The 24332-nt window shown below is 39.9% G+C and overlaps 3 protein-coding genes across 7 annotated transcripts in view; 1 reads left to right on the forward strand and 2 right to left on the reverse strand.

Moving 5' to 3' along the window:
- LOC103385454 (interferon alpha-inducible protein 27-like protein 2) overlaps positions 1 to 1290 on the reverse strand; it is a 2718-nt gene extending 1428 nt beyond the window's left edge. Inside the window, exons 1-3 of one of the 2 annotated variants that reach the window (XM_008319532.3) lie at positions 1170 to 1290; positions 1025 to 1057; positions 135 to 278 (exon numbers count right to left, since the gene is read on the reverse strand). In XM_008319532.3, coding sequence (XP_008317754.1) covers positions 135 to 278; positions 1025 to 1057; positions 1170 to 1179 — 187 coding nt within the window. In that variant the 5' untranslated portion in view covers positions 1180 to 1290. The remainder of the gene's footprint in view (positions 1 to 134; positions 279 to 1024; positions 1058 to 1169) is intronic. The other variant, XM_008319389.3, reaches the window with a different exon arrangement.
- Positions 1291 to 1955: 665 nt separating this feature from the next.
- On the forward strand, positions 1956 to 7593 carry lgals8b (galectin 8b). Its single transcript, XM_008319273.3, has 8 exons — positions 1956 to 2136; positions 2215 to 2303; positions 3337 to 3547; positions 3632 to 3751; positions 3865 to 3891; positions 4753 to 4841; positions 4928 to 5093; positions 5974 to 7593. Exons 1-8 carry the CDS (start codon positions 2098 to 2100, stop codon positions 6121 to 6123), a joined length of 891 nt encoding a protein of 296 aa, XP_008317495.1. The 5' UTR covers positions 1956 to 2097; the 3' UTR covers positions 6124 to 7593.
- Positions 7594 to 8352: 759 nt separating this feature from the next.
- Positions 8353 to 24332, reverse strand: part of zdhhc14 (zDHHC palmitoyltransferase 14) — a 37217-nt gene continuing 21237 nt past the window's right edge. The window contains exons 4-11 of one of the 4 annotated variants that reach the window (XM_017037906.2): positions 23902 to 24054; positions 23130 to 23267; positions 22073 to 22121; positions 19644 to 19746; positions 18929 to 19038; positions 14839 to 14944; positions 9966 to 9988; positions 9122 to 9315 (exon numbers count right to left, since the gene is read on the reverse strand). In XM_017037906.2, the coding sequence (XP_016893395.1) occupies positions 9264 to 9315; positions 9966 to 9988; positions 14839 to 14944; positions 18929 to 19038; positions 19644 to 19746; positions 22073 to 22121; positions 23130 to 23267; positions 23902 to 24054 (734 nt within the window). In that variant the 3' untranslated portion in view covers positions 9122 to 9263. Of the gene's footprint in view, positions 9361 to 9965; positions 9989 to 14838; positions 14945 to 18928; positions 19039 to 19643; positions 19747 to 22072; positions 22122 to 23129; positions 23268 to 23901; positions 24055 to 24332 lie in introns of all 4 variants that reach the window. The other 3 variants (XM_017037904.2, XM_008319083.3, XM_008319162.3) reach the window with 3 other exon arrangements.

Raw genomic sequence — 24332 nt, forward strand, 5'->3', positions numbered from 1 at the left:
CGCCCCCCCCCGCCCCCGCCACTCCTGCGGTGGCAGCTGTGCCCAGGCCGCCCATTCCTGAGAGACACAGGTCACATGATAAGAGTCTGACTGAGAAAACAGCTACAATCGCCAGAGAGAACTCCCAACTTTACCGAGTGACGTCAGCACAGACACTACACTTCCAGAGACTATTCCGCCCCCACTGGCGATGGCAGCAGATGACATCCAGGCTGCAGCTCCAACTGTACCGAACCCTATGGCTCCCAGAACAACTGGGGCTGCGACCACAGCGCCACCTAAATGCAGACGAGGAAAGAAATTCAGACAGACTGTCTCACCTAACGAGTGATCGCCTCCGTGTAAAGTCGACAAGTCTGGGGAGTTTAAACGTCCCGTGAGAACAGACCGTCACGGATTCAGAATACAGAGCGTCAACATCGATGGTGTCTCGTCAATTCGTTTGAAATGTATTTATATATTTACTTCAGGGATGTCCGATAATATCGGACCCGAGAAGCACAGAGTGCAGCAACGAGCCAGTATGATGAAATTGTTTGAAAATGGAAGCAGCAAAAAAAAAAAAAACAAAAAAACAAAAAAACAACAACAAACTAAAAATAAAAATTGACTGTATTTGAAAGGGGGTGGTTCAATGTTATATATGCTCTATTGTCGTCATTACGTTAGTGGTTAATTCTCAAAATCTTGTTGACAATATTATCGTTAATATTAATATTATCAGCGTTTATTGGACAATATATCGTCCAGCAAAATGTGTTATCGATTCTGGCCTACTCTGAATTGAGTTTTATCCCAATGTTAAACCGACATGAAAGACAAGATTAACGTTTCATTTTATGCTGTATTTACGTTTGTATAATGGAATGTAAATTATTTATATAATGGAATCCACCCCCGTCCCTTTAAAAATAAATCTGATAAAGTTACTGTAGAAAATATAAAAAAAACCGCATTGGCAACAAACAAACAAACAAAAACAACAACGACACAAAAACAGCAGATTCACGACACGTTTCCTTACCTGCTCCGACCGCACCGAGAGCGAGACCAGTAACTGAAACAAAAACATGCACAGAGTTAGTGAAAGGTACTGTCAAATACTTATTATAGTAACCAGGGTCTTTTAATGTCATTAAAACGACATCTGTTCTGTCGACTGTACTCACGCAAACCCATCGTTCTGTATTTGAACAGAACCTGAACGGAGCTGAAGCTTTTATACGTCACGGAGTCTCGGTTCTGCAGAAACGAAACTTAAATCAGTTACTTTTTTTTTTTTAATGAACTATTTTAATTATTTTCCGGACACGTGAAGTAACTCCTAAAACAGGTTTGTGGTTGAATAATCTTCCGTGGTTGTGCTTGAACATTATTTTAAAACATTAGCCGACTCATTCCGAGGTCTGTAGCTGGTCCAACTCTGCCCCCTAAAGGCACTTTTGGGAACACCTCGTAATCCCTCTATTGTAATAGAACATGACATCATCTACTCTCTCACACGTCTTAGGTGTTTTTGTCCAATTTCTTTTATTTCTTTTATATATTTTTTAGAGGAGAGCTATTGCAATGTTTTAGTAATTATTTGAATTACTTTTTATGTTATGTTTTTATTTAGAGACGTAGTTATTATGCAACTAATTTGTAGCTTATTCTGAGATTTCACCTGTTTCTGAGATTATTAGTCATATTTAGTAACTTGAAATTTTTTTAAAAACACCTCAACACTATATTTCATACCTATTTTAAGTCGTTTTATCAACTTTGATTGACTTACAATTTCTATAATATTGACGAGGTCTAAGATATTGTCATTTTTTTAAACCTTCATCTTTTTATTTTGACATATGTGTGTCTTTATCCTTATAAACGTATTAATATTGTGATTTATTCAAAACTTGACTGTTCAGGACTAAAAAAGATTTTTGTCCTTTAAGCTTTTCACAAGTTTAAAGCGTTGGAGGTAACTGCGCATGCGCGGCACGCGACAGCGGAAGATGTCCGCTGCCATTTTGCTCCTAGTGTAGCAGAGAGCTGTAAACACTCCGCCGTCTTCCTGCACAGCCGTGTGTGTTAGATTTACACAGAAGGAGCTCGATGCCTGTGGCTAATGCTAAACACACTGTTCTAAACCCGGTGAGAATATTGTCTGTCTCACGGTCAGCTAGTTGGCGGAGACGAGTGCTAACAGTTGTTTGTTGTTCTCCGCCCCAGGTGATCCCATACACAGGGCCCATACCTGCAGGTCTGCATCCTGGAGAGATCGTCCTCATCCAGGGCACCGTCAGCCCAGATGCTGACAGGTAACTCTGCTCCGACGACCGTTAGACTGAACAGACAGGGAACAGGAAACAAAGCCGTTCAAGTGTCGACTCTATAGGTTTTATCTGTGTGTTTTGGGTGATTTTCTTCATTTTCAGAGAAGTTTTGTCAAATGCTGTTGAACACATTTTTTAAACGAATAACTGGATCAATAAAGATTCCAAATTGGAATCTGGAACTTTAAATATATCGTAAACATGTTCTTGCTATCGATAAGATTTATTTATTTCAACGTAATCTTAAAACTCTATTAGCTATTACTTTATACACACACACACATATATGTATATATATATATAAGTTCAAATATTTCTAATATTGATTTATTTCAAGCCATGTCAGCAAATACTATTGTGTTTTGGATCAAATTTAGCAATAGTTGTGTTAATACTTACCTTTTTCTTTTATCTTTCTTGCAAAATATTGGACTGGCTTTTAGTTATTTGTCTATCAGCTATTAGTTAACTTTAACTATCTTGGACTGTATGTAATTTTTTTTCAATTCGTAATTAAAGGTAAACTATATGTGGGACAATTTTTGCTGATATTTTGGTTCGTCTTTAACACCTTTTGGCTAACCTTTAGCCTTTTGTTTGGTATATACTGGTTGTGTTTAACTGATTGGAGTTTTTTACTTAAGTGATTATAACCCACCGTATTTTCTGGACTTTAAGACGCACTTTTTTTCATCCTTTGCCTGGGTTTGTGACTTATACTCAGGTGCAACTTATATATTAAAATATATAATTTCACGTTTGTTATTTTCACACTAACAGCCACTAGAGGGCACTCCGGTGTTGTGTACCATTATGTGCTACTCCTGTGTGTCGCACTTTTTCTTCGTTATGCATTTCTTTTGGCTGGTGCGACTTATAGTCCAGAAAATACGGTATTTTGTGTTGTCTATATATTTAGTTTGTTGTTTTTCTCTAATGAAGGAGAATAGCAACCATGTATTTCTATAATAATTATGATCAAGCTGAGCCCTCTGCATTAACTCTGATATTACCTCAGGTTTCAGATTGACCTGTCGAGCGGCTGCAGCACCAAGCCACCTTCAGATGTCGCCCTGCACTTCAGCCCTCGGTTCAAAGGCTCACCCTGTGTGATGTGCAACTCCCTGCTACAGGAGAGCTGGGGTGAGGAGGAGACGCTCCATCAGCTGCCCTACAAATGTGGAGCTCCATTTGAGATGCTCATCCTGGTGCAGGAGGACGTCTTTAAGGTCAGTGAAACTGTAAGGGATAAAAAAATAAAAAAAATGAATGGGAAGTTAGCACACAAATGTTCAACATGCCCTCACCTGTAGGTGGCAGTCAATGGCGCTCACCTGCTGGACTACAAGCACAGAATGCCACTGAACAGGGTCGACACATTTTCTATTTCGGGAAACGTCAGGGTGCACGCAATTGGATACATTCCAAACTCAGTAAGTACGTTTTGTAGCACAGTTGCCTGATAAACTGCATGTGGTTTTTTGTAAAAATGTTTTTAAATACAGATTTGTGTTTTTCTGAATGTGCCCTTTTTTTTCTCCACCAGGCAATATATTCAGAATCAGGTGACTTGGTGAGTCCTTCCTTCCTGGTCATCTCCATTAGGCTTCTTCTAAATCTGACCGGTATCTTGTGACGTTGTTAAAAGTATGTCACGTTTTCTGAACGATGCCTGGTCTGTGGGTTGTAAACAGTTTATGTCTGTGTCTGGATTTTGAAGGACAGTTGTTGTGCACTGCCGTGGGAAATTGACACCAATAATTTACAGACGGTGAATTTGACCCATATTCAAAAAAACATAATCAGTCACAAGTATTGTAGCGTCCCTCGGCACAAAAATGACGATACTCACAAAGACTTTTGAGTCGAGATTTGATCAGACAGGAGTACACAGAGGCAGAACGACCTGCCCAGCATCCTCTGACCAAACCATTGTCTTGGCAACCACATGACTGACAGGCGTCTAAGCCACTTAATGTCTTCGCTGGCAGAAAACATTGTACTTTTCACATTCACATTTCATTCATTTTGCAACTGTTTTTACAGTTGCACTTGGCGTATTTTTATTACAAAAGTGTTTTTCATCGGGAAAAAGTAGGTGATACTGAAAAAAACCTTTTCATTGATCAGGGAGCAGTCTAAGAGGGCGGGTTGTCTGGTTTGTGCTCATTCAAAGATGAGTAGCTGAAAGACTTTCAAAATCAGTATGTTTCTGTGGCACAAAAAGGGAATAATTAATAAACAAATAAATATATGTATATATATTTGTGTATATAAAATTATTCCCTTTTTGTGCCATATATACAGTATATAAAGGCATCGTTCAGAATATCGCAAATATTTTGAGTCAGGTTAAAGAAAATGTCGCCATCTTGTGGCCACAGAGTGAAAGTTCAATATCATTAGCGTCCACAGTGCCGTGCTGTCATTTCAGAGCCTCCCTTACAGAGGCAGTATCCTGGAAGGACTGAGGCCAGGACTGCACATCACCATCAAAGGACAGGTCAGCATGTACCCCCACAGGTGAATCCCTTTGAACAAGACCCACATGGTTGTCAAACACCAGTGACCAGTGGTCAGGACTACATTTACCTCTTGTCCTTCTTCAGCTTCTCGGTGAACATCTGCAACAACCGGACGGAGAACATCGCCCTTCATCTCAGTCCACGCATGAAGTCGGGCGTATTCATCAGAAACTCCTACCTGAGCGGCACCTGGGGTGAGGAGGAGCGGGAGCTGCCCTTCTTTCCTTTCTCCCCCGGGGAATACTTTGAGGTATGAAAAAAAAAAAACAAAACAACTGAGGGATTTATTCATTCATTTTTTTTAACTTTTCTATGGTTTATGTATTGCTGTTGCCTTACACCAGTGGTTCTCTTTATCTGTACAAACCTCTGTATGAGTTGCTGCCACCTAGTGACTGGAGGCTTGTTGTCATTCAACCATTGCAGCAGTGGTTCATTTATGTCCAGCGTGTCATATTCGACAGGAAGCCCCTCATTTTCAGAGTAGTTTAGAGTATAATAAGTCTCTAAATTTTTATTTTTATTTGATATCCCTGTTTTACTGAAACCATCCAATACATAAAATACTTCTTACCATTAATGCGACTTCTGGTGCTGCATGGTTTTGATGCAATTGGCTCCAGTGCAAAAAAAAAAAAATGTATGAATTAAAATGTGTAACGGAGTTATAAATATATGGTTTCACCTGCTGTACAAGACAGTTTATTGCGCACCACATAAGAAAAACCCTAATTTATCATACGGTCTTTAAATGCAACACCCCTGCGGGTTAGAGTGGTTTGTCAATTAGGAGGTCTGTCCTGAATTTATTTGATTATTTTAATTTTATCATTAACTGTACTGTTATTTTATTATTTTTTAAGCGTTAGACCTGTGTGTGAGTGTTTTTTTAAAGATCATCAAAGTCTTTCTTTAAAGACTATGATTTCTGTAATGTTTCATTACAAAAATCAATGTCATCGAAAGAGTCACATCTGGCTCGTGAGCCATAGGTTCGAAGTTTTTGTTTTTTGTTGTTAAGATTTGTTTATTCTGCGAAACTTTTCTTCTCTTCATGTCAACAGATTCAACTTGTGTAATTTACTTTTTTTCATTGACTGTTTGTGCTTCTGCTTTCCTTCTTGTGTCAGATTCTCATCCTCTGTCAGCCGCATCAGTTCAAGCTGGCAGTGAACGGCTCGCACCTGTTCGAGTTCAGGCACCGTGTGCAGGATCTGAGCAGCATCAACCAGCTGGAGGTCATGGGCGACGTGGAGCTCACCGACGTTAAGGTGTGGTGACTCTGGACAGTGGACCGACGCGGGAACGGCGCTAACAGTTGCATTCTGTTTCCGGGCCCCTGAGAATGTACGAAGAGCGCTGGTCGCTAATCTTAAAAAAAAACAAAAAAAAAAAAAAAACAACAACAAAACTCCCCCAAAAAGCTAAGATCAACAAACTTCAAGACGAGATCCAAGATCCGTTTGAGACTAGAAGACCGATGCATGAGCCTTAGTTTTGTAGGGAACGCCAGGCGGTGACTGTTCACAGCTTTAAGTGTGGTTTGCATTGGTTCAGTCACATCAGTTTGATCCATCTCTACTGTAACGTACAGCATTATTCAAACACGAATGATAAAGAAGCACTTCAGACGGGCTGTGTCAAAATGTCACGACAGTAAGAGAAGTCATGGATCCACGTTTTTTGTAGAAAAAAACAAAAAGCAAAAAAAGACATATTCCTCTAACAGCTACTTCAGCTACAGGGGTGTGAGTGTGACACAAGAGTTGTCTTTAGAAATGATTTTAGTTATTTTTCCTCAGGATTCTTAAAAAAAAAAGAAAAGAAACCGTCAGCTTCTCGTGTGCTTATATAAATTAAAGGTGTGTCCTACAGCAGAACCATAGCACAGCGCAGGTCAGTTTAAAAAACAAACAATTTAAATGTTGCAAACGAAATGAAGGATAATACCACGGAGTATTAAGGCGACAATCAGGACAAGAAAATGGCCTGAATGAAGTTGCAAGTGTGTGAGTGAAACCAGAATAATAAATAAATGAAGTCAAATTTTTATCAAGGTGTGGTTAAAATGTATGCAATTAAAGAGATTAACAAGATAAAAGTCTTGCTTATGAGATGGGAGTCAGATATTTCTGAGAATATTAAAAAAAGAATAACGAATAAAATTCACAAAATTAAACTTGTAAATGTATCAAAATCGTTATAAATTAAAGGGAAAGCGTCGTAAATTCACAACATCAACATATGTTACAAGAATAGTGTCTTAAGTTGATGTGAACATTGTGACACTAAAGTATTACGAGAAAACAAGTTTACCCGTTGTAAAGGTATCAAAATAGTCAGAAACACTGTTGAACGTTCACGAGAATGAAAAAATACATTTTTTTAATCGCAATTAAGTTGGAAAATAGCGAGAAAAAAGTCGTAATTTAGTTGGACATTACCAAGAATCAAGTCTGAGAAGATAAGAGCGTCCGACGTGAACCACTCCTGTTTCATGTAAAAACACGGTTTGTCTTGTATCGTTATGATTTGCACTCGGTTTCACGAATGCCGCCAAAAGCGTCTTGACGTTGAAAAGGCCGAGCGAGAAACTGAAAATGTTTACAACGTTACGACTTAATTCTCCAAATTACCGCTTTATCCGTGGCCTAAATACTCCGTCGTAAGATCAAGAGCCCATTCAATTCATGCATATTTTAACGTCAGTGTTTCTGCTGCTTCGAAAAATTAAAAATGTTTGAGAATTACGAAACGAATTGTCCGTGTTTCTTTCACAGTTACCAGCATGTCGTCTTTCAGTCTAAAAAAAATTAATATTTATCATCGTTACATTATAATTGTTTATATTATCTCATAAATATTACTGTGATCTCATAAGAAACCAGACATTTACTGGAGAGCTACACTTGGCGTACTCTGCCACAAGGCGGTGTCAGTGAGTTAGTGTTCTTACCTTAAGGCAAAATGATCCTTTTTTTCCATTTCCTGATCGGATGTATTCCAGTTTAAATCACGTTCCAATTCCAGAGATTAGCCGATGACCGCTGGTGTTTCCCGCTTGTAGGAGTCCTGCTGTTGTCCCTGTGACAACTTTTTTTTTCAATGTTCTGTAGGCATGAATTTGTCGTTAAACAAACAGAAACAAGCTAGCTAGCTACACACTGCTATGTATAGTTAGTATAGTATAGTTGTATTTTAAGGACGTTTGAGAAACTGAAAAAAATTAAGTCCTGCAGTAAAATAAATGAACATAAAAACGGCCTGAACATCTAAGGGGCTAATTTTAAAATCTAAACGCAAAATAACTGCAGGCATTGGTCATATGATGAACTTAAAAAAAGAAAAAAAAAGTTGACACCACATGACCGTCACTCCCTAATTTTACAAACCTGAGGCTTATCTGTTAAAAAGTTGTTTTTATTAATATCCACAGGAAATATAATTGGCAGGAGTTGTAATAACCATCATACGGTAACAACGTCTCTCTCTCTCTCTCTCTCTCTCTCTTTTTTTTTAGAGTTTTTAACAGCATAAAAACAGTGATATGAAACTGGAGCTTTGCACTGCTGAGAATGTTTGTGGGGGCAGGGGGGGGGGCAGAAGACGCCGTCCAATCAGCAAAAGGCCAATCTGTCCGACCGTGGTCCTCTGACAGGAACCCCCCTCACTTTGGAGGGAGATCAGTTGACCAGTCACCAAGAGGATGGAGGAGAAAGTTCTGCCTTTGAAGTTGAAAAAAAAAAAAATGCAAGGAGATGGGAAGGGGGAGACGGGGAGGGGGAGAGGAGCATGTGTCTGAGCTCTAAGAATCATCTCCCGCTGTCAGCTCAGAGGTTTGGCAAGACAACGGCTGAAGGAAACGGGTTTCACTGAAGTTCTTTTTATATATGCCTCGGTTTATTAGCAGCTGAGTTTAAAAACCACTGCCTGTTTTCAGTTCTCAAGTCCCCCCTCCCCCGCTGAGGACGACGTCTGGAGGGAGAAGGTAGTTCAGAAGTGGCACAGAAGACTTCAGGCGGCGGAGGGTTGGTTTCGCTCCCCTGTCAGACAGAGCTGAGTTTTACCAACCCTCTGACTGAGTCTTCATGTAGTGAGTCTTGGCTGGCTGGGTTGTAGAAGCCCGCCTGCATGGTGTGGCTGTGGCCCAGTGGGCTGCCACATGGGAGCATCCCCGGGGGCGAGGGCACTTCCTCTGGAGTGAGATAATGATGGTGGGCCACCGGCTCCTGGTAGGGATGGCTGTGGTTGTGCGTGTGGCCGTGGCCGTGGATTGGCAACATGTCGGTGGCCTCGTGGCAGCTCAGGCTGGGGGTGGAGGTCGGCGGCGTGGGCTGTCCGAGGGGGAGCGAGGTGCACGGGCCGGCCAAGCTGAGGGAGGTGCGGGCGGGGAGCGGGGCCACGTTCTCCGGCGAGGCCGTCAGGATAACTGGCTCGCTGCTTTGCTGCTGGAGGAGAGGGGTGGTGGCGGCCTGCAAAACGAATTTGGTGCTCTGAATGCACTGGTCTTGGTCACACTAAGAGACAGCAGCAGGAAGCAGGAGAGAGAACAACATGGGAAAAGGAAGTGACAGCCAAACGGACAGATAAGGCAGTGGACGGTGAAGGATAGAAATAGAAATAGAAATGAGTAAGGGTTGAAAATTAAAACAAGGACGAGAAAAAAAAAAAACAAAAAAAAAAAACATGGGTTCAAGGAGACGAGGAACGAGGACAGACAACAATGAGGAGAGGGATGATTGGATAAAGGAGAGAAGAAGAGAACATGGTGTTAGTAACCCTCTTAGATGGAGGAAGAACAGAGAACCTGCTCCATGTGTCAGTGGAAACACCTGGAGCCATGGAGTCACTGCTTCATGACCTCGTGATCATGACCGCACGAAGAGTACACATGTGAAAGTGGAGCAGAGTAACTGGGTTAGGAAGCAAAGAGTCAATACCACACATTAGGCCCAGTGGGACATGAGCCCCAACCCTGTTAACCCTTTATCACCACACCAGTCACCATGTGTTTATGTATGAGTAAACAGGAAGTAAAAAGTCAGTCTTCTACACCGGCTCCCAAAGTCTGAAGAACCAAGATTTAAAAGTGCAGAGATTTTTTAATTCCTGGGCCGCTCACCTTTCATTCTCAATCTCACTGACCTAAAGAGAGCAGATTACAGAAGTGATTGAAACACAGGTACAGCTACCTTTGACAGTGGTTGAGATGAGACTCCACGTGTTATCAGCCCTGTGACTGGCTGCAGTAGCATCTTATCATTCTTTATGGGAATGACCTTAGCCTGAACTAGCCTTATCCCGAATTTGACCCGGTTTTTCCCCAACCTTTTTATTGAGCCACGGCACACGTTTTCAAACGGAGAAAAAAACAAACAAAACAAAACGGAGAAATACCACAACCCAGCACCAAACAAAATGTCACTAAATTTAAAAATATAATGCTCTTCTAGTTTTACTCTTCTCAGTGTGACACCTAAGCCTCTTTAGTTGAACACAACTTCGATATACGCAGGAACTGAGGAAAGACACAGCTCTTCGTCTCTCTGTTTTTCCTTCTTTTTACTGTTTGTAGCTTTTTTTGTGTTATTTTATTTTATCCCAATTATCAGAATTATCTAAAAAATACTTTGTGCCGGTAATAGGTATTTGTCCAGGTGACAGGCAGAACTATTAAATACACTTACTAAGACTAAGAATCTTCTTTATGTGTTTCTTTCTTGAATTCCTGTGAGTCTATCAACATTGTGTTCTACAAAACAGGTCCAGGTTTCACACTGAGCAAGTACATTTTGAGTAAATTGAAACTAGAAAATAATTTAATTTCATTACTTATTCTTGCTGTGACACTTGTGAGATGTTTAGTCGCTGTGGCATCTCTCTAATGAAAAGCTCAGGAAATACTGGCCTCTGATGATAACGTAAATTAACACAAACTGTCCAATAGGAGTCTGATTTGACAATGCAGGTCAATACCTGATGTCAATAATCTTATGACACTTCTGTTCAGTATTTCATAATTCACAGTCATGATATTAGTCCCGACTTTAAAGGTGTCCAGGTTCTAAAAGTAGGGCATAAATCAGGCAGCGTGGGCAAGTAATTCTGCGTGTTATTCAGTTTCGGTGTTGAGTATTTATAGTTAGATGTAAGATTCTGGGTACACTGTACACAAGATCTGAAGTCAATGCAAAGTCCTAAGAAGTATAGCTGTGTAAAACTGTGTGTGTGCTTGTGTGAGAACGGGGTAAAAATAGTGTGCAGTTGCACAAAAGGAGAAAGAGATAGAAATGAGGTGAGGAAGGAAGGAAGGAAGAAAGAAAATGAAAACAAACGATAACCTCAACGTTAGCTCTGCTCAGATCGGATGTGTCGGCCCTTTAACTACAGTGAAATGATTTTATGACATAATGACTGCTCTTATTAAATTTGCAAACGGTTTCCCTTTTTCAATCAAATCCTAAATGGAGGTGAAAACGTGACATCACATCACCCTGTTTCCCTGGCAACAACTCGGAGTTTTTACCAACCAGGCTTTTTTCCCCAATTGAACTTAAACAAAGTCTTTACAATAATAATAATAAAAAAAAAAATTCAACTCGATGTATTTATGAATACACACTGAGTCACTGAGTATACAGTATATTCTACAGTACTCACAGGCTATTATGTTCATTTGAAAAATGATTTTACATTTTCTGATCTACGTCGGGGGTTCTCAACTGGTGGCCTGCGGGACACATTCAGCCCAAAGAACTGTCTAATCCAGCCCGTGACTGGACTCCAAAAACACTAATAAAACAACAACTCAGACTGAAATAAATATCAGTAATCACATTTATGACTCTAGTTAAATTTCTCTTAGACAACAATTGGAAACAAAAATCTGGTCCATATTGGAATAACTGAAGAACAAAATTTAACCAAGCTCTAATGACTAATTTAAAAAGACTTCTCCACCAGACATCCAGTCATCTCCTAAGACCCTGTGGTCTCGAAAGAAAACCCAAACATCGTACTTTTAAACAACACTGTTTTCACATGTTTCAAGTGAAGCAAAGCAACGAGAGTCGCTGGAGAAAAAAAAAACAATCACCAAACAGTCACTCCACACACAGACAAAACAGAGGCAGAACTTGACCTGCTGATAAGGTCAGCCACTACAAACACACGGCTGTGGCCTTAAATTCAGGGATGTTCATGTGTCACGCTGGCCTCAACAGAACAGTCCACACATTCAGGGCTTGTAAACAGACGTGACCAACAAACAAGACGGAGCCAATGGAGAACGGAGAGCACAGTGACGACCTCGACACTGAGGGAAGGCACCAGTGTAGGTTATGTGTAGTTGGACACACCCTACTGTATATGTTAGGGATGTCCGATAGTCGATACGCAGTTATTGTCCAAACACTTAATTTCCGATTCCAATATGAACCGATACCGATATAGTGGGGCAGTGGTGGCTCACTAAGGTGATGGGTTAAAGCAGTGTTTCTCCATTATTATCCCAGGGGACAGAAGTTTTTTCACCCCCTGCCAAATTGAAATACGCCCAGGGGACAGAAGTTTTTTCACCCCCCGCCAAATTGAAATACTATTAAGGGCCTGGTAATATTTACTTGTTTATCTGTACAAACAGTCCCCTGATTATTAAAATTAATTATTAAGATTAATAAAATGAGCCGCAATGCTGCCATCTATTGACTTTTACTTTCATATACAGCCTTTTTTCCCCCAAAACTATTTTTATTTTTAGAGCACACATCATTTGGCGAAACCCAAGCATTGCGTTATCGGGTTTTTATTATTGACAAAAGATAACGATTCTTACCAATATTACATACTTATGCTAATATCATGAAATAATATCGGTCGGCCGATATTATCAGACATCCCTAGTGTCGTGTATATGTGATGTAAACAACAGGAGACTTGTTCCTCGTAGAGAAAGGACCGTCAGTGAGGTTAGCACAGAGGCTGTTTTCTCTCATGGAACAGACGAACACTGACGATAGGTGTTTACACACCACTGTCATTTCTCCATTGTACAATTTAAGCGCCTCATTCTTCCACTTCCACCATTACTGGGAGTCATTCATGAGCTCTTCTTTTGACTCCGAAACACTAAAAGATCACGGCAACAAAGTAAGTTAATAATCTTATAAACTCTCTTTAGAAAAAGAGAGAATTACTCTCATTGTCATCCTCCAATAGAAGGATTCAAAGCTGAACACACAACACAAGAAAACCAACTGGAACTACTGGCCCGGATCTATCCTTGGTGATTGACTGTGATGTTTTGAACACACTTTAAGTTGTTGGTCTAGTTGTCAAGTCCAACCTTTTAACAAAGTAACGTTTACCACCCACTGACTGCAACATGCAGATACAAAATTAAAGATGTCGAACAAAACAGATGATGTCTGTGGACCAAGGAAAAACAACCAGTACCATCAATCTGTCAGGGTTTCTGAGAAAGACAAAAGCCTGATTCACTCTGAGAAAGTGCCTGAAAGACGCTCTGTCACAGTGAGTCATTCTGCCCTGGGCCTCGACCTACAGGCGTCACGTTAAGGTCTGGGTGAGACGAGGAAATGAGAAGCACAACAGCCACAGAAATATCAGCTGTTTACTGTCGACGCAAGCGTGTTTTTGGGTTTGTCGGGTTTTTTTTTGTTAACCAACCTACCCAGTCAGGTTCTTTGAAACCCTACAGTGAGTCCAAGTAAAACATACACACACACACATAATTATACACTCTGTTGCCACTTCAACTATGAGGTGTGCCTGTGTGTGTGTATGTGGATTAACAAGGCGAAGCAGGTATAACAAAAGTACGTCTGTGCAAACAGTTCAGCGAGGAAGATGAGACGAGAGCAGGTGTGAATGAATTTCTAATAAACCAAACACGGACTCTCGGTCTTCAAGGAAAAGTATAAGACACAACACACGATGACTAATTCATTCCATTCATTTTCCGTTTCATTCATTTCCAAAACAAGTAGGGCAGGGATGTTGATGTGTTAATTCTGACAGATTAATCACAGTCCTGTTGGCAGTAAAAATACAGTTTTACCGTTTGACAGCCTAGTTTTTTTTTTGTTTTTGTTTTTTTTCTCAATAAGTCATTACTAAGAGTTAAGGTTAGCTACTTCAGCTCTGGTAAAGGTAAATAACACAGCCAGCCCACACTGGTTAAGATGTTGAATGTAGGAGCTGTACGACGGCGTATTAGGGCCACATTGAGAAGTAAAGACTTTTTGATTTTTTTATAATTATAATATTAAAGTAGAAACATCACGAGACAAATGTCATAATATTTTAAAAAGAAAAGTCATTCACGTACAATTAAAAAAGTCGTAATTTAAGTATAAACATGTCATCCCAAGCGAGAAATCTTGTTGCTGTCGATCTTGGTAAGTAACAGAAGTTTGCGATTTCGTGCAATTTTCACCCAAGTCTGTAAAGGCTCTTTCTTTGATTACAACGATGTTTTTTTTTAATGGCAATGGGTCAGAAGACAAAGTAAACTCCTTATTTCTGAACCCAACACTAAAGTTTAACTGCACAGATGGTCCACGTTTGTCATTCTGACCTCATGGTTAACACTCTCTGGTTTTTTTTGTCATTCTGACCTCATGGTTAACACTGTGTTTTTTTAAATTTTATTATGATATAAATGATGACTTTTTTTGCCTGTAACATTTCGTCTTTATTCTCATAAATTTCTGACTTTACTCTCATCATTTTGTTTTACTTCTTCTCAGCGTGGCCCTTAGACTCATGTCATATGGCTGTAATTTAACTCTGAAATTGCACTAATGTGTAAATCCAACAGACTGATGAAAAAGTCAGTCGTCAATCGGAATATATATAATTTGAAACGTTGCTAAAAATGTGATCAATGACGATAAGTAAATAACAGCTTGTATTTAAATCCCATCACACCACCATTTTAATCCAATCATGACACAGTCAGGTCAAAGTCTTACCATGTGGCTCTGCTGCGACTGCGTGGCTCCATATGTAGTGATGCCATTGGTTGGCGGTGCCAGCTGAGGGGCGTCTGATTGGATGAAGCCCCGTCTGTCAATGAGACTAGAACGAGACAAACAAAAATGCACAGCCATTAATTCACAAATTAAACCAACGGAAACCAATTTCACCAAACAGAAACAAAAGGTAAAAATGTTGTTTTTCTAAGAATTTATAAAGTATGTAAAAATAAGTCTTTGGTCGCTTCAGTTTAGACAGCCCTCTATGACTACACAAAAACAGCATTTGAATTAGGGTAGAATAAAGTTCTGGTACTGTTCTGAAAAAAAAATGTTTGATGACCAACAGTAGTTTGTCATAAAATCACATTGTTTTTCCAGGTCTTTTACACAGAAATCCCAGTTTGAGCAGGTGTTTCATTTTTTTCCACTCTGTGTTTACAGTCAACAACAACAGCAGCACGCCTGATTGGTTGCACCTTGAAGAATGCAACAGGAACAGTGCAGCGGCTTAATAAATGAATGAATGAGTTCCTGGATTTGTTTCATTAAATATTGATAGCGTTACGGTACACGTCTCTGTGCAAAATATGAAAACCGAGACTTGATTGATTTTTCATCGCGCACATTTCACTGAATGGAACCTCAGGCTAATGTTTACAGCAAGGTCGGGTTGAAGATGGAAGAGTGTGTTATTGATTGATTGTTTTGACCATACAGGAGAATCATCAAGCGCAGACTCCCTCTCCTTCGCAAACACCAAAATCACACGTCTGTGATAAATGACTGAGGTCCTGCTGTGGGGCAGAGGAGTGAATCACTGTTATTCTTCTACCAACAGCGCCAGAGGAGTGAATCACTGTTATTCTTCTAACAACAGCGCCACAGAATTCTCAACACAACTGCTTAGAAAACAACCAACGATAAACATGCCAAAGGTTTTCTCAAATGTCTGACATTTTTCTCACGTCATTAAAATGATGATTTTTATTTTTTTTAGTCTTCAATAATTAAAAATAACTTTTAATTTGCTGAGGAAATGTACCGTCCAGCAGTTCTTCGGAGCGTGAGTCACAGCAAAGACGATGATGATGAAACACAGACAAAGTAAACAGACATTCGGTTGTTAGAGGAGGTTTGCTGGAATCAAAGTCTGACGAACCCGAGGAAACAAAAAGGCAACGTGTGAGTCAGGACAGAATATGTTTACATGACCTGAATGGTAGGTAGCACAGGGAAAGTCAGAAAGTTCGGAGACGGATCCCTAAATTATAATAATAGCTGTCAGATTTCTGAAAATTCCAGAATTCTGAGGAGAAGGTATTCTCTGAAAAATTAACAGCTTTGTTAATTTCATAAATAAAGATTTTTTTTTTGCTTTTTTAGCTTCAGCTCGACCCTCAGATGAGCCTTTAAAATTGTAAATATGAAGAGGTTTCGGCCCGTTTTCCAACATATGTATATAAACCTCAACAGTTGTAAGACGATGTTGGATTTAGACTTAGTTTCAGGGTTAATTTTAGATTAATCTAGATCAGTAGTTCTCAAACTGTGGTACTTGAACGCTCCCTAGTGGTGCGCGGGGAAAATTCATATTTTCAATTGGATAAATCTGAAACATCCCATGCTCAATTAATACAACATTTAAACATAAACATCTTTATAAACATTTCTCCTGTGGTGGAAGCTAACAGTGAAGGCCTACGCTGCTGTATTCTGATGTTGGTCATCATGGTGGTACTCAGAGAGGTCAAGGTTTTCTCAGGTGGTACAGAGTATAAAAAGTTTGAGAACCACTGATCGAGATCTAGATTAATTATTTCCTAAATTTCACAAAAAACTTTTGTTCTATATATTGCTGGAACAGAAAGAGAAATAACAGCAGGTAAATGTCTGTGTTTCACACCTGTTTGTACTTGTGACTAATCCAAAGGACGGAAATAATAATATAGAAAAATGTCAAAAAACATATACAAAACTAAAGCTGGACAGATCTATGTCACTACTGTGCATCTCATGAGTGGTTTGAAGAACAAGTGGAAAGTTAATTTAAAAAAAGTTTAATTAAACCCTCGTCCTCAACAATATTAATTGGGCAACAGTCCCTCGCGATTCTTTAATTGTGTCAGTCGTAGACTGAATTACTGCCTTGTGCTTGATGAGGCCATTCTGCCACCAGCTGGGCGTCTGAACAAAGGTCGAGGCCTCCGCAAACACATGGGGCTGGTCGACGTGGTATTTTAAGCTCCAGTCACTTCGTGAAACAAAAACATTTTTTCCCCACAATGTGTGCAAATAACAACATCATGTTTATGGACTGGATGTTAAAACAATGGCAAGTTGATAGATGTTTGGAAATATCAGATATGTTCAGGAGGGCTTTCTCAGTCTCATGGTTTAATTAGTCAAAATTATGAAATAAAAATGTGATGAATTTTCACAAAGTATTTAACGCGATTAAGCCTTTAAAAAAAAATATAAAAAATATTGCAGGGCCTATGGTGGCTCGGTCATTGGTTTCTACTTTTGGACATACTGTATGGGCTCGACGCAGTGGCGGTGTTGGACTCCGGTCAGGTACGGTGTGTGAATGCCACAGCGGTGGGGATAAAATATCCCTTTGTTTTTGGCAGATCCAGCTGTGCGATGCCTGCGGCAGGACTCGAATACACACCCACACACACAAACACATATCCGCACACAAACACATTAACCGCACACAGATGGTGGCCACCTGTGCAGTGAAAACTCTCCTCTACCACCCACCGGAGTCATTACTGGTGACTTACGGCCTGTGATGACCAGAGCACAGACCGGCCACGTGACTGACCACAATCTGCTGAAAGCCTCCATCGCTCTGCTCACACACCCCAGGACTGTGTGCATCTTTGGACACATTTAGTAAGCCGCGTATTTCAACTTTATATTTCTAAATAACCAACAAACGAAAGGCTAGCTCTTATATACGTAGCAGAAGATTTCTGTGACCTTAAAGAGGACAAGGGGGGGGGTGTAGCGATACATCGTGAATCGGTGGAAAATCGATACAAATCCATGACAATTCCCATTGGTTAAAAAAAATAAATGAATCATGCATAAAGGCATGAGGAGTTGGCTGCGTTATCGCAAAAAGTCACTGGTCAGACCATGACACTACACACTCTAGTACAGTAGGTGGCAGTATGCTCCTAAAACGTTACTATTAAAGGGTCTCACGTAGCCTGAGTGACGTTCGGGTGTTCAAACAGAATGTAGGAAGAACTTGTTCCACAGACATAAACATTCCTGTAACGTTCCTGTAAAAAAAATGGAACACTTTCCAGTTCTTTTTTTTTTTTATAATATTTTGTTGTTAAATATATCAGTGACGTTCGGGTCAATCAGACCAGACCAGTTTGACTTTTAATCAGAGCAGATCAATGGTGATGTCAGTGTTTCTAGACAGAAATGTAACGCAGATCAATGGTGATGTCAGTGTTTCTGGACAGAAATGTTTTTTTTTTGTATTTTGTTATTGAAGAGAACAATTTAGGTTCATGACAAACACAGACCATTTCAGTTGGTGATGGTTGCTGAATAACTTCTTTATAATAAAAAAAAATAGCTGAGACCAGCATGGATGTATGTAATAATTACAGTAACATGGACATGAATATGCAGCAGCGTGTTGGCCCGTGTCTCTGTTCAATCACATAAAGAGCTAAAAGTGTGAAATGTAATTTATGGCCAACTTTGATCTTGGATTTGCTTCAAATGGGCATAAAATCTTTTTGGCTCTTGCTCTACTTCTGTAGCTGTGTATTCAGAAGATGGCTGCTGGCAAACTTGTTTCTAAGGAGCTGCTCACATTCAACAGTCTTCATAAACAATTTTATTTTTGTTTAAAAGAAAAAATACACGGTTTAAATGGCAGCCTGGTGGTAAACAGCAGATGTTGTAATCAGTAACAGAAACTGGGAAAAAAGACTGAAGGGGATTCTGAGAACAGGCGGGAAAACAAAAATAGCACTCTCAGTTTGGTCATTAAGTGCACATCCGGCAGTTTAAAAAAAAAAAAAAAATTCTCATTCACACTGATATAACGTACCTTGGTGGCAGAGGTCCGCACAGGGCCGCACAACAGTTGGTGAATATGTTGCCGTGGCTGTAGGGATTGTGGTTGTCCTTCCCTCTTTTAGACGACCAGGAACCTTTTATCTACAGGACGCCACACAAAATCATCGGTCAAGATTTCAGTCACAGAAAAACATCTCAAGTTTCCACAGACTGGGGTGACGTAATCGTCTGGACGTAAGTGAAGAATTGAAGGTACACTTCAAACTAAATGAGTTACTCTGAGGGTCAGTCCTACTGATGCAGCAGGTTACAACATTCATGACAACCGATTAAAGTTTCGTATTGTAATTAGTTGCGACTAATTGATAAAAATGAAGTCAACATTCCTAAATGTTTTAAATGTTGTATTAATTGTGCATGGGATGTTTCAGATTTATTCAATTGAAAATGTAAATGTGAAAATATGATTTTTCCCCGCGTACCACTAGAGAGCGCTCAGGTACCGCTGGTGGTACGCGTACCACAGTTTGAGAACCACCGCCGTATATCATTGGAACAGAAATGTGGATGTTTCAGATGTTTGTTTTTATTTGTGACTTACCAACTGATGGATTATTAAAATGAAAAAAAAAAAAGATTTTTTCAGCAGTTTTGCAAATGTGGTAAATATTATGATTATTTTCTAGGGAAGAACACATAGCGATGATATCCTTTACATACTGATGTCATCGAAGGATTATACTCACATCCTCATTGGTGGTCTGGTTGGAGCTGATCAGGTAAGTATGGAAGCCTGAGAGGCCCACTATGGACCAGACGGAGAAGAAACACACCACCACCTCCAGCACGGTGACATAAAGTCAAGGACAACGTCAAGTCACACATTCTTATCTCTTGTGAAACACACAGTAACAAAGCTTGTACGGAATAATGCACGACAGACACACAAAGGGTTTTCCACAGCTAGCACCGTGACCTACAGCCTCAGGGTCACACACACACATTCACAGTTTGTCAGTGAGCAGTGAACTGGGGCAGCAGCAGCGCTGTGTACTTTAGAGTCCACGCAGAGTGCAAGTACACGTGTGCTCTAAGCCGGTGTTTCTCAACTGGTGGGTCGGGACCCAAAACTTGGTTGTGAACTAATTTTTTAGTGGGTCACCGGTCTTTGTCAAGGGAAAAAAAATAAAAAATGTTGAGAAAAAGTCTATTAACATTTCTCAACAGCAGGTGGCGATAATACTTTTGACATAATAGAAGTCAAGTCAATTTTGAACAATCAAATCGCACTTCTTTATTTTTTTTTATTTTGACTGAATCAAAATCAAATCGCACTTCTTTATTTTTTTTATTTTGACTGAAGTTTTTTTCCAAAACACTTCTGTGTATTTAACTAAGTATTTATAACTACTCATATATGATAACAGGATGGTTATATGTAAAACAGCTATAATTATTATTATTACCAACAACTTCTATTATTAACCATTATTACAATGAGCGATAAAATCATCAGGTATTTCGGAGTCAGCCTTAGAAACACAGTCTTCCTGCCTCCCCCTCTTATTACTTTCCTTTTTTCCTCATACCTTTATCAGGAACAAAAAGACACAGCCTCATTGTCACAGTACCAACGAAGCTACGCTACAATGGACTGAAATTCTCCCCCATTAACGTCACGTAGGAAAACCAGAATCATCCTGGTCTGGCTCACGTTTCTCTGCCAAGAACAGAGAGTTCACTGAGGCACGAGGGAAACAAAGAGAAGGAGGGAAATAATTTTGTGCTTTTTTAAAATTCTTCAGTGACTTATTTCCTTCTCATTCTCTCGTTATGCATATCAAAGGTACGAGTTGTTTAAAATCAACGCCAATCATCAGCAGCTCCTTCTCTAATGTCTGACTTTAGAGTCAAAAACGGAGGACGAGCAGTGTTGAAGAAGCCTCCAGCAATAGAAGGGTGCGGAGAAGTTTTGGGAAAAAAAAGAAGAAAAAAAAAAGAAGTAAACAAACCAGCGCCAGGAAAAAAAAAAATGGAAGAGAGAACAGAGGATTTCTGAACTGAAGGAGAACTTCAGATGAATAAAAAAAAACATCTAAGAGACATTAATGTTGGGGATCAGCTGCCCCTGCTGGACTGATGTGGTGTGACAGTGACACTCAAACACAAATATGGAAGAACTGGTGTACGATACTATACTGTACTGTACTGTACTGTACTGAGTCCATCAAGCACAGAAGTGCCTTTAAAAGAGGACGTTACTGAGTCTATGAAAAGAATCGTAACGACACGAGTCCATTAACACAGTTAAGTTAATGGGCTTGTGCTACACGTCTGTGAAAAAGGCCACAACTGACACCGACAGGAACGAGATAGGAGCCGAAGTAACCATTAGGGACGAGGCTATTAGCATAATTACGTAATTTAATTCACGCAAATCCGATAAAGCAATGCCTGGGTTTCGCCCAGACGATGTGACCTAAAAATAGTTTTGAATTATTGTCATCATGACACCGCTGGACACGTCGTGCTGCAAACGGCCGCATACATTGCTATCGGTCGATATCGGAATCAGAAACTAAGTTGTTTGGACAACACTGACATATCGGATATCTGCGAATAGTGATGATGTATTTTATGTAAAATACACGTTGGCTTTCATCCCAACACTGGTTTTGCACAGCCGTCCTGGGTAAGTGTGTTTGTGGCAGCTGAAGCTCGCACAGACACTTGACATCTATCAGTGGGGCAGACTTGCCATTCACATCCTCTCCACTCCTCCTCACACATCTCTGTAGAGTCAGACAAAATTAAAGAGCCACTAAATCAACTGACAGATAGGGCGAGACAGAGAGGGGGAGAGAGAGAGAGAGGGAGACAGACAAGCTGCTTGGGCAGGCTGCTGCAGGAGCTCCATGGAACAGGACTAATCAGACACACCACGCAAGAACCGTTACACTGCAGAAAGTGACAGTGGCGATGGATGGCAGAGAACTTCTGGCCCGTGGAGAATCCTGAATCAGACTGCTGCAGACCAAACACAGTCTGCGTTATCACTAAAACCATCAAACTCAGGCAAAAACAAAGTCGATGAACAGTGAAGCAGACATTAACAGACAGACGAGGAGAGACGGTCGGACGAAGCTTCTTAAACACAAATACACAGAAAGGATATCTGGCAGGACTGTCTTTGAGAGCATCCAGAAAGCCATTTTTATGGGAACCTGTGAAAGGAGACAGTGTTTCCGTTAGCCTTCTAACGTATATGCAGATGCAAACACACCATGTGACACCAGGACGCAAAGACTCAGAAACCTTTAATCAGATTAACGTCGACACACGGTTTCGACGAATTGAACCGAGCACAGCTAAGATTGCTCGCTAAAAGCGTCGCTTCACTTTTGAAATGTTTGAGGTGTAACAAATCAATGACAGAGGCAAAAAAAAAAATTAACATTAAAGGCTGAACGCAGAATGGCAACTTTGTACATAAGACATACAGGCCTGGGACGATAAGTAATTAATACGTTAATCGCACGATAAATGAAAACAAGCCCAAAAATGTTGCGGGCTCGGATATATTGTTCGCTAGCAAACAGGCTGGATGACAGGAGTACACTTGCAAAGCTATATATATATATATACTATTTAATTAGTGGTGTATCTGTAACGAAGAAAATCGTGAAAAAAAAATACTCATGAGAAGCTATTTATATATATACAATAATTAAAATAATAATAGAAATAATATCGCTCTATATATTATCATATATAATATATATATATAATATAAACAACAACCCAAAAGTATCTCATCTAGAAAGGCTTTTTAATCAAATCAAAGACCAGAGTTTGTTTTTATAATAGTCCCATAACAGTAAGTGTTTGTGTAAAAATCTATTTCCAAAAAAAACGTGACGGCCAGGTTTTACTAGCCGCTGGTCAATTTTGGCCCGCCGGCCACCAGTTGTCTATCACTCATGTGTGGTTTATGTAAACACATGTCCACATGGCTCAGAGCCCAACAGTCTCTAACAAGCCTGACTGCTGGAGCTTCTCACGACACACACACACACACACACTGACAACCTGCCGACGGTGGTCGTGTGTGTGTGTTAGTGTGTGTTTTTGCATGTGTGTGTTAGTGTGTGTTAGTGTGTGTTTTTGTACGTCCATGTGTGTGTATGTCCTGCCTGACAGCGCATGTCCTCTTTTCCTCCCCCGCTACTTACGTAAAATGATGTTTGTGATGACAAAGGCGAAGATGAAGATGGTGAGGAAGGAGAGGGAGAGGATGAACATGTAGAAGAAGCGGTAGTTCCTCCTCCCCACACAGTTCCCCACCCAGGGACAGTGGTGGTCGAAACGTTCTGCAAAGAGAAAGACGGAGACAAAGTTTATTATTACATAAGACCACGCGGCCACTGAGCCTGTCTTGAACAGCAGCATACGAACAGTTCCTGTAAAATTAGCAGCACAGTCTCACACACAGATAGAAAAAAAAGATTAAAATGTATTCATTTTTCTTGACGTCATCAGTTGTTTTCTCTTTTAATGAATTTTAAAAATTATTTTTTTGTTAACAGAAAATCAATGAAAAATCATTGTGCTGATGAACTAAGGACAAATGTCTTTTTCAGGGTTCGTACAATTTTTTTCATGTTCAAATTCAAGCAATTTTTAGGCATCATTAAGAACTTTAATTACTCCTTAATTGTAAAAATAATAATAATAATAACAATAATACATTTTAGTTCATGGGCAAAACAACACATATATCTTTAATGTTAATAAATCTGTGAGTAAGGATAGAAAATTTAAAAGAAGAAATTTTTGTCATGTATGAAATCTAAGAAAATCTTTACAGAAATGCCTGACGATGGTTTTGGATTTGGACCGTTTGTGATGTGAAACACACTTCTGTGGACACAAACAATTCTCTGTTGATGACGACAAAAGCCCTGATGCATTAGCCCTGATACAGAGGACGTGACTGACACTCACCCACACAGTTATCACACAGGCTGCAGTGGGAGGCACGTGGGGGTCTGAAAATCTTGCAGGTGAAGCAGTACTTTAGTTTGACTGTCTGTCCATTTATCACCACCTCTTTGGTCCTGGGAGGGGGCCTGTAGCCTGTGCTGCCATTAGCTACATCTGAGAAAAAACAAAAAAAATTGATTTGTAAGAAGTGGAATGGAAATACAGTTAAATACAGTGGTAAATGCACCGAGTGGAAACAGGTTTAATCATCTTAAGCTTGATAAAAAGAGACCAATAAATGTTGCCGCTGCTGCCGCTGCTGTCGCCCTGTTTGTGCTTGAGAAATATATATTGAAATCATACAGAATACAGAAAAATATATATATAAATATGTGTATATACATAGATATATGTATGTATATATATATATATAAACATATGTATGCATATAC

The sequence above is a fragment of the Cynoglossus semilaevis genome, chromosome 1 (assembly GCF_000523025.1).
Source record: "Cynoglossus semilaevis isolate Cse_v1.0 chromosome 1, Cse_v1.0, whole genome shotgun sequence".
In the NCBI taxonomy this organism is placed as follows: Eukaryota; Metazoa; Chordata; class Actinopteri; order Pleuronectiformes; family Cynoglossidae; genus Cynoglossus; species Cynoglossus semilaevis.